Source organism: Capricornis sumatraensis, chromosome 1 (genome assembly GCF_032405125.1).
Source record: "Capricornis sumatraensis isolate serow.1 chromosome 1, serow.2, whole genome shotgun sequence".
Taxonomy (NCBI): domain Eukaryota; kingdom Metazoa; phylum Chordata; class Mammalia; order Artiodactyla; family Bovidae; genus Capricornis; species Capricornis sumatraensis.
Window position 1 is genome coordinate 5,730,991 of NC_091069.1, and position 10,393 is coordinate 5,741,383.

The window sequence follows — 10,393 nt, forward strand, 5'->3', positions numbered from 1 at the left end:
CTTAGGAAGCATCACTATGAACAAAGCTAGTGGAAGTGATAGAATTCCAGTTGAGCTATTTTAAATCCTGAAAGATGATGCTGTGAAAGTGCTGCACTCAGTACATCAGCAAATCTGGAAAACTCAGCAGCGGCCACAGGACTGGAAAAGGGCAGTTTTCATTCCAATCTGAAAGTTTCAGTTTAGGAAGATGAAAAAATTCGGTGGGTGGATGGTGGTGATACAACTATGTGAAAGTACTTAATACCAGTGGACTCGCCACTTTAAAAAGGTTATGATAATACATTTTATGTTATGTGCATTTTACCACAATAAAAGAAAAACTGGGGCCAGAGTATACATATTGGTCCCTGGGGAATGCAGTGTGGCGACACAGACAAGGAGCCATAAACATGGTCTCGGGCTTTGGTTAAAAAAAAGAAAAAGGAAATCCCACTTCTGGGAAGTCAGACAAGGCACTGAGCCTGAGTCGACGAGTCAGTTCATCAAGGAAGTGCTTTTATAACAGGGGAAAACTGGAGCCATCAGGGCTCAATAAATTGTAGGGCATAAACTCACAGGCTAGTTGAATCCACCAGAACAGTTGACAATGAGTTTATATCACGTGGGGAAGTCAAAATGCTGAATGAAAAAAGGAGACGAGCGATTCTACACTGGGAATCATCAGCTGATATTTAAAAGTCCCCAAAGAAGAGGCAGAAAAGAAAGACATCGAACGCGTCAGCATGACTGTCCTCAGGGCAGAGGACTCGGGACTCTTCTTTCCTCTTCAATTGTTCTGCATTTTCCCAGTTTCTTTTTCTCATGAAGCTTGTTCTAATTTAAAAACTGGAGAAAACACAAATTTTTTAAAAAAAATTTTAAAAAGCAACCGCCTTGCCATGTTCTGTTTTAAGATGTTTTTCAAAGTTACAGCACAGCTTGGCACTGTCACTCCGAGTCCCTTAAAAGAAAGCATGTGTCCCACACAGAGCCAGTGTCTGGGGCGGCGGCTTCTGTTCTGAGCAGGCGTCAGGCCTTGGAACCAGGTGGGGACCTGCCCCAGACGTGCGTTCACGAAAGGATGCTCGTGGAGGTTGCCCTGGGTCCACCGACCCAGACTCCTCTGTAAACATCCAGCCAGACACCTCACAGGAGGGGAGCTTGGAGCCACTTAAAAGGTAGCTGGCAGCTAGAAGCATGATCGGGAAAAGGCAGCCACTGAGATTTCATGCAAACGAGGAACTTCACACGCGAGGAAACATCACGGCTTTTCCCTTTCCTTGCCAGGCCAGGAGGGGAGAGAAGATGCAGGAACATCACAGAGGCACGGCAGCAACTTTCTGTTACAAGAATTAATTAGAAGGGAGAAGAAAGCAGCGTAATCCCTGCTCTGTGATGAAAAGGTTCCTGCCAAAGGCAGCCGAAAGGCTGGGAAAGGAACTGAGGTCTTCTAAGCAGCGACAAGAATGAAAACTGCAGCTTTGACCCAGACCTTTGCAAGCTGTGGGGCCAATAGGGCTTCAGGGTGATTGAGACAGGTGTGCTCCCATTAAGAAAGCTGGGAACACACTGGTGTCATCCCCAACTGTTAACTAGGAGGCGACACTGCTCAGGACCACATGGCTCCCACCTCCCGGCCACCCAATATGCTGTTCCTTCTGCCTAGAATGCTGTTCCCTCTGCTCCTCACCCGGCTGACTACCATGCATCCCTGCTCATCCTACTGGCTGAGCAGACTGATCACATGCCCCAGCCTGAGTCCTGCGTGGAACTGCCTTCTTCCAACCTTCCTGATGGCTATTTATCCATGGGCTGTGGGTCTGGGTGTCTCACTAGTGCTCCCCAGCTTCCCCAAGTCTCTTTGCCCTGTTCTGTAAAGACCTGCATGTCCCTCCCACTAGACTGTGACCTCCTGGGGAGGGGGCAGTGCATCCTCAGAGCTGAGCATCGTGCCTGGCACACAGTGCGTACGTGCTCAGTCACTCAGTCATCCTACTCTTTGCGACTCCATGGACTTCAGTCTGCCAGGCTCCTCTGTCCATGGAATCTTGCAGGCAAGAATACTGGAATTGGCTTGCCATTTCCTCCTCCAGGGGATCTTCCCAACACACAGTATGTGCTCAGATGCTCAGTCGTGTCCGACTCTTTGTGACTCCATGGACTATAGCCCGTGCCAGGCTCCTCTGTCTATGGGATTCTTCTGGCAAAAATACTGGAGTGAGTTGGCATTTCTTCCTCCAGGGGATCTTCTCATTCCAGGGATCAAACCTGCGTCTCTTATGTCTTCTGCACTGGCAGGGGGATTCTTCACCACAAGCGCCACCTAGGAAGCCCAGCACACAGCAGGTGCTCCATAAATGCTTGCCAGATGAAGCATGATTTTTGTTAACACCTTTTGCTGCTGCTGCTGCTGCTAAGTAGCTTCAATCGTGTCTGACTCTATGTGACCCCATAGACAGCAGCCCACCAGGCTCCCCCGTTCCTGGGATTCTCCAGGCAAGAACACTGGAGTGGGTTGCCATTTCCTTCTCCAATGCATGAAAGTGAAAAGTGAAAATGAAGTTGCTCGGTAGTGTCCGACTCTTCGGGACCCCATGGACTGCAGCCTACCAGGCTCCTCCGCCCATGGGATTTTCCAGGCAAGAGTACTGGAGTGGGATGCCATTGCCTTTTCCATTAACACCTTCTAGGAGGGTATAATCCAGCGAGCAAGTGGAGACAGGCAACCCTGGCAACATGGTTGAGGCTATCACAGAGTCTATTTTCATGACCTCTGAATAAGTCTGTTTAACAACAACTGGCATTTACTGAGCACCTACTATGTGCCAGGCACCTTGTATTATTTTTTTTAAGTCTTCTTTAATTTGCATTTATGTATTTTTGGCCACAAGCCATGTGGGCTCTTAGTTCCCCAACCAGGATTGAACATGTGCCCCTTGCATCAGAAGGTTGGAGTCTTAACCACTGGACCACCAGGCAAGTCCCGCCAGGCACCTTGTTAAGTGCTCTACGTACACTGTATCTCAGAGACCCTCGAACGCTTCCATCGCTGTGTGCATCTCGCTAACGAGGAACCCGAGGCTTGGGCAGAAGACAGGGACTCGCCCAAGGTCACGTGGAAAACAGCTGAGTCTCTACTCAACCGCAGGCTTGTCAGCCCCAAAGTCGCCGAACCACAACCCTCCATTCAGGGCTTAGAGAGAAGGGGTTGCCCAGGAAGGGGGTGCCTGTGCCCCCTGAGAACCGCTGAAGTCAGCCAAGCCAGCACCCGGCACTGTCCTCTCCAGCCAGCTGGGCCATAAAGCCCAGGAATGACACCAGGGCGGTCAGAGAAGCAGGCCGGCCCACATCCGGCACTGACCGAGCACACGGAGCTCCGAAGGAGAGGCTTATTTAGGGAAAATGGAAACAAAACAAAGCCCTTTAATTGGAGCCATCTGGGGCGCAGTGGCCTGGGGATGGGGCTGGAGGGGGGCGGGGTGGGGAGCTGAGCTGGAAACGCGGGGGTGAGGCTGCCCTGCCCACCAAGGGCATGAGAACCAGGTGGGGAGAGCCGCTCCCGGACTGCAGGGGCGCCACAGAGGGCTCCTCGGGCCTAGCCATCCACGGTTCTCTTCCTCTCCCACCCCGTGTTAGCCCCACTCTTGGCGACCCCGTGGACTGTAGCCCGCCAGGCTCCTCTGTCCATGGGATTCTCCAGGCAAGAATACTGGAGTGGGTTGCCATTCTCTTCCTATCTCGATGAACATGACTCTTTCAGGGACCCTTATGAGTGGATCATGGCGCGTTCACCCTTCCGTGTCTGGCTCATTTCACTGAGCATAACGTCCTCGAGGTTCATCCCTGTAGCAGCAGGGGTCAGACCCAGGTGTCCTTCCTTTTTAAGGCTGAAAACATCCCATTGTGTGACTCTTGCCACGTTTCGCTTGTTCATTCATCAGCGGACACCGGGGTTACTTGTAGCCTTCAGTTACCGTGGACAACGCTGCTATGGGCACGGTTTACACGGTGCCTTTATCTTTGGGCCCCGCGTGACATTCAAGAGCTGGCTTTCGGGTGAACGCTTGAATGACCCAGTCAAGGGCTTAGGTGGGAGCCTGGGCTATAGGTGCAGGGGGAGCCCCAAATGTCAACCATGACCCCAGTAGGTAAAGCCAGGGGGCATGAGACGGGGAGAGGGCACAGGGTGGGGAGGCGAGAGAGAGCAGGGGAAGGGACGGGGTGAAGCAGCTGGGGCCGCGGGCTGGGCAGGAGGGGCACAGGGCCAGGAGGAAGGGCGGGGCCGCGGCTCAGGAGTCGGGATTTATCTGGAAGGCTGGGGGCAGGGGGCGGCGGTCATTCACGCATTCACCCACTTGCTCCTTGTTGCCGGGAGGAAATACGGTATGGCCTTCAAGAATCGGGGTTCACATTCCAGCTCCGCTGCATGCTTACCAGCTCGGTGGCCTTGGGCGAAATACCTAACCCCTCTCGTGTGAACTGGGCATGTGTTTGAAACGGAGTGACTCAGTTTCCCCATTTGCAAAACGGGCATCACAATAAGAAGGATTCATGAATAAATGACCGCAGAGCACTTAGAATAGTCCCTGGCACACACGTGACTAAATGCTCACTGCTGTTCCATTCATCCACCCAACCAACAGCACCAGTGTGCAGGGCAGGCCCTGGGTGCTGGGGGACAGCTGTGAAAACAGGCATTTTCCCTGCTGCCTGGAGCCAGTGATGGACATGAACGAACCAAAAGCTCACGTTCATGATCTAGACTGTGACAGGGGAAGGTTAGGGCTGCAAGAACACAGAGGCAGGCCCTCTGCCCAGTGCCGGAACCTGGAGGCTTCCTGGAGGAGGTGACCTCAGAGCCTAGCAGGGGAGAGAGCAGCTTGTCCACTGCTGGACCCACGTGTTCATCGGCTGCTTGGCACAGGGACCGGCGCGTGGTAGGCACTCGGGTGTTTTATGAATGAGATACGGGTGATCCGAGAGAAGGCGGGAACAGGAAGTTACCCCGGCCAATGCCACAGCAAAGGCAAAGACGGAGAGCAGAGAGGCCGTCTCCGGCCGTCATCGGCCCTGCTGACGGGGAGGTGACGCAGCCAGAGTTGGGGAGAGAGGGGCAATCCGGAGGCTGCCTGCATCTTCCTGGGTTTGGGGACTTCCCGCTCCTACAACGGCCGGGTCTATCCTGAGCCCAGAGCCAGGTGAGGCGGCCAGGGCCAGCTGGGCCCAGGGCCGTGGGGGACCGCTTCTGTGGTGGAAGCTAGTCATGGCTGCTGCCTTGACCCCCTGACCTGCCTGGGGCCCCAGCATTCCAGCCAGAGCCCCCAGGGAGAAGGAAGGAGGACTTGGTCCCCCCCGGCACTGGCCTCGGCCAATGCAAACACGGCCGCCCACTCGACAGGAAGACGCAGTGGAGCCAGGGCTCGGGAGACACAGCCCGCGTCGGGCTCCGCAGGGGCCAGCAGGTCCTTCTGACGTCAGCTCCCACCGGGCCAGGCCCCGCTATCCTCTTGTTCCCTCTGCTCTGGCCGGCCAGACCGCCGGGTCCAAGAGCACACAGAGCGGCCTCCTAGTCCCCCTGTGTGGTCCCCTTGACCTGGAAGGTCCTCCCTTCTCGTATCAGCTCCCGCCACCCTTCAGCTCTCCAGGAGGTCCGCGCTGGGTATGTCCCCAGAGCATAAATCTTCATCCACACGGTTCCAGGGGCCTAGCTTGTCTTCTCGCTCCATGATGCGGGGCAGACACTGACCGGATGCTGGATGCCGGAGAACTGGTCCACCCGGGGTCAGCCCCCAGCCGGGAGCCCATCCCCCACACCCCTGCAGCCTTCCCCACACTCAGGGGCTCAGGGCTCACCTGCTCAGGGACTTAAGGGTCCTTCCAGGAGGTTCTCAGGAATTCAAGAAAGTGGACAAGCAGAAAGGAGACCCCACTGACCCGAGCCTAGCCAAAGGCTGAGGCTCCAACGGGCCTAACCTGGACGCTTATCATCCACAAGGGCAAGAGCACGGTGGGGAGGGTCCCAAGGTATCCGGTGGGACCCTGGGCACTGATTTCACGCTCAGAGCCTCAGCTTCCCTGTCTATACAGGATCAGCTGGTGCTGGGATGGGGGTGCAGGCTTGGTGGGGTTCCCAGCACATGGGAAGGACCCCCCAGTGAACATCCACCTCCACCCTTGCACCTCTCCCCACCCCCGGCTCCAGCCTGTCCACTTTCCAGGGCCTCCGGCCCCCACTGCTGCCTTTTATCTCAGACAGGAAGGCTCAGCTGGGCGACTGGACTCAGGGATTCAGAGCAGATGTCTGCGAGCTTGCGGGGGGCTGGGAAAGCAGCGACCTCCTTCCAGGGTGGACGGCCGCCTATTTTTCCCCCGCCCCTCACCCCCCTCCCTCCAGAAGACCCGGGCCCCCCCACTCCCGAGCTGCCACCCACGAGGTCAAGGAGAGAGGGGGCGAGGTCGGTAGTGGAGGCCCGAGGGCTGGGAGAGGCTCCCCCAACCACCTCCTCTGAGATCGGGCCCCCACTGGGAGCTCCTGAAGACACCAGACCTGTTCTCCCCGTTACTGTGTCATCCGTGGCTCGGGGTGGAGAGGGCCAAAGTGGAATGGAACCAAAGACGGGCCACATCCAGGGCTGCTGTGGGTTCCCAGCACCCCTCCTGCGTAGACGGAACCCGGGGTCAGGACATGTTTTGGGAGCCAGCTGGGCGAATGTTTCTCAAGCCCTTCGGAAGAGGCCACCTTCAAGGGGAGCCGCAGCCTGAGGCGCTCTGAGCAGAGGCCCCCAGTCACACACAAGGATGGACCCAGCTCCTGTAAGCACTGGGCCGACCTGAGCTGGGGGGCCGGGACAACCACCCAGGAGGGGCGGCTCTCACCCCATTTGACGGGGCACGGGGAGGGGGTAGCGTTCGTGCAGTGAGCGGCTGTGCTGGGCGCGAGGGCAAAGGCTGCTCTGAGTCCTGAGCAGCAAAAGAGAGCCCTGAGCTGGGCCCAGAGCACAGGACGGAGGAGGTGATGCTGCACTCACTCACTCCCTCCCTGTGCAGACCCTTCCAGAGCCCCTCCTGCGTGCCTGGTGCTGTACAACACAACACAATGGGAAGAACAATGGTGTGTGTGTGTGGTGTGTGAGTGTGTATGTGTGGTATGTGGTGTGTGTGGTGTGTGTGGTGTGTGGTGTATGTGTGTGCGTATGTGTATGTGTGGTAAGTGTGTATGTGCGGGGTGTGTATTGCATGTGTGTGCGGTGTGTGAGCATGTGTATGTGCGTGTGTGTGTGTGTGGTGTGTTTACGTGTGTGTGCGCGCGTGTGTGTTTGGGGTGTGTAAGTGCCTGTGTGTGTGTGCACGTGCGTGCAGTGTGTGTGACCATGTGTGCACATGTGTATGGTGTGTCTATGTGTGTGTGTGTGTTTGTGGTGTGTGCACGTGTGTGGTGTGTGTGTGTGCGTGTGTGTGCATGTGTGTGTGCTTGTGTGTGGTGCGCATGTGCATGCATTTGTGGTGTGTGTGCGTGTGTGTGCGTGTTTGTGGTGTGTGTGTGCGTGTGTGCAGTGTGTGTGACCGTGTATGCACGTGTGTATGGTGTGTCTATGTGCGTGTGTGTGGTGTGTGTGTGTTTGTGGTGTGTGTGTGTTTGTGGTGTGTGTGCATGTGTGTGTGTGCTTGTGTGTGGTGTGTGTGTGCACACGTTTGTGGTGTGTGTGTAGCGTGTGTGCACGTGTGTACAGTGTGTCTATGTGTGTCTATGTGTGTGTGCCCCACACAGGGCCCGGCACACAGCGCAAATAAACGGGAAGTGCCCCAGATGAAACTCACCGATGCCCCCCCACCCCCCTCACCCCTGCCTCATCTGTGCCTGCCCCAGGCTCCACCCACACAAGCCCCACATCAGCCAATCCCACACCCTCTGTCACGGAACAGAGTGTCTCCCGCAGCCTCCACCCAGCCCCAGATTCCTCCTCCTGTGGCCTTGGGGTCCTGCCAGGCCAGTCCAGCCAGTTCCCCCAGCCTCTCTCCCTGCACTGGCTTCCTGTCGCCCGGCTGGACAGAGACCCTGCCCCATCCCAGCCATCCCATTCCATTGACAAGCCCCACCTGGCAGGCCTGGCAGGTCAGGGGGAGGTGTCAAGGCCCGTCAAGACCCCAGAGCAACTGAGCTTCCTGGGGTGGCAGTCAGCACCAGCCTGCTCTTCTGAGAAGACTCAGTGTTCCCCCACCCACCACTTCGGTCCCATCTCCCCACCCTCCCCAAGGCACTGTCACCCAGAGCTGGGGAGAACAGACTCCACGGGTGGGTGGAATGCATGTCGAGGAGTTTATGCTCGTCTCTTGGATATACACAGAGGCCGGAAACATTGAGCAGTTGTGTGTCTTTGGGCCAAAGACTTAACCTCTCTGAACCTCAATTTTCTCATCTGAAAAATAGGGATACATTCCCGCAATTCTTTATCCAGTCTCCGGATGTAGTGTAGAATTCAGAACTTTCCAGAGTTTGGAAAGATGATACAGCCCTTTTACCATGGACTGTGTTAACACCCCCAGCTGCGTCTGGGGCCAACAGCCATATTCAAATAACATCTCAGTAACCAAACGTATGACTATTCACTCTAGGATCAACAAGGTCTATAAATAGCCTCAGGGCAGGTTTAGCAGCCAAAATGAGTGTATAAAAATACTCTGAGTTCTCAAAGCTTTGGGAGATTTTGAACCCACAGATAAGGGAGTAGGGACAGTTTGAAACACTCCCTCCTTGAAAGGGCTCTGGAGGGAGTAGGGGGCCAGGAGGGCATGTTTTATTTCCATTCCCTGCAGTGGGGGCAGTGCCAGGAGTGAAGGGCTGGGTCCAGACTCCGGATTCTGATTGCCAGGGACCTAAGGGGCTTCCCAGACACTGCAGTGCTAATGCAAGACTTCGCCTGCTAATGCAAGAGGCCCAACAGACATGGGTTCGATCCCTGGGTCGGGAAGGTGCCCTGGAGTAGGAAATGGCAACCCCACTCCAGTATTCCTGCCTGGAAAATCCCACAGACAGAGGAGCCAGGCGGGCTACAGTCCATGGGGTCGCAGAGTTGGCCACTACTGAACACACACACAGGGGCTCCTGTGCCCTGGCCTGGGGTTGGGTGGAGGGAGGCTTGGATACAGCAGAGGGGCCAGGCCACCTGGTCCAGTTACCCGGCAGCCCAGTGAAACTTGACTCTTGCCTTGAGGATAACCCTCCCTGTGATGAACAGGCTGGCTCCATCCCCGAGGACACCCCCAGAGACGGCACACAACCTCAGGGGTCACTGAACCCCATAAGTCACCCGATAAGCCAGGATGAGGAGCCCAGGCCCCAGAGAGCCAACGAGCTGACCCCGGGTGGGTCACCCCCCTCCTCGGCCAGAACAGCTCCGGGTCTAGGATGGACAATCTTGGCACGGCTCTGGCACCCAAATCCACTGCTCTGTAAAGGGCTCTCAGGAGGCTCCCCACCCCTCCCAGACCCAAGGGACACCCATCAGTTTATCCTTCCAGATAGCGCTGGACATAGGTCCCATTCCCGCTGTGGTGGTCGTTCAGTCTCCCCGTAGGGGCGGACTCTTCGAGACCCCATGGGCTGCAGCAGGCCAGGACTCGCGGTCCCATTCCTGAGCAACGACCCCCCGGCCCCCGCCCAGTCTGGATCCTATGGCTAACCCAGGGGCCCGCGACGGTGGGAGAGGGGACGAGGGGGCAGTGGTGCCGTCCCCCCCCCCCCGAGAGCGCTTACCCAGGTTGAGGGTGATGTTGACCGAGGTGGGGTACTGCACCCCAAAGGCCATGGACTGGCTCTGCCACCACGTGGTGTCGTCCTGGCTGTGGAAGTCGGTGAGGTAGGAGGCGTTGTGGTGGCGTGCGGGGTCGGCGGCGTCGCAGCGCTGGCACGGTGCCCCCGCGCCCTGGGCGCCCACGTGCGGGCAGAAGTCCTCGGGCGGGCGGCCGCACGTGTGCGAGGCCTCGGCGAGCCGGCCGAACGCCGCGTTCTCGAACACGGGCAGGCAGCGCTGCGGGCGCCCCGCGCCGTCGTAACACGCGCCCATGCCCGCTGCGGCCGCGCGCGGCGCCAGGAGCGCCAGGCTCAGCAGCAGGGCCGCCGCCGTGCCCATGGTCGGGGCCCCCGACGACCCTGCGTTCAGCTGTGAGCGCCTGGTTCTGCGAGCCCGCCTCGGCTCCGGCTCCTCCGGTGGGCGCGGACCGCGCCTCCCCTCGGCGGGCGGGCCCCACTGCGGGAGGGAGGGACGGACGGCGGGCAGCACCCCCAGTTCCCGACCGCTCCGTCTCTGGGCGCTCACCCCCACCTGGTGGACGTGCCCGGGAGTGCCCGGCTGGGGACTCAGCTCTCTGGCTGCCTTGCCCTGGCTCTGCCGGGGGAACCTTGGCTCTCTGT

At 57.6% G+C, this 10,393-nt stretch overlaps 1 protein-coding gene across 1 annotated transcript in view; it reads right to left on the minus strand.

Annotated features, from left to right (window-relative positions):
- LAMC3 (laminin subunit gamma 3) overlaps nucleotides 1-10,112 on the minus strand; it is a 67,758-nt gene extending 57,646 nt beyond the window's left edge. Inside the window, exon 1 of the mRNA XM_068966183.1 lies at nucleotides 9,737-10,112. Coding sequence (XP_068822284.1) covers nucleotides 9,737-10,112 — 376 coding nt within the window. The remainder of the gene's footprint in view (nucleotides 1-9,736) is intronic.
- Between the last annotated feature and the right edge of the window lie 281 nt (nucleotides 10,113-10,393).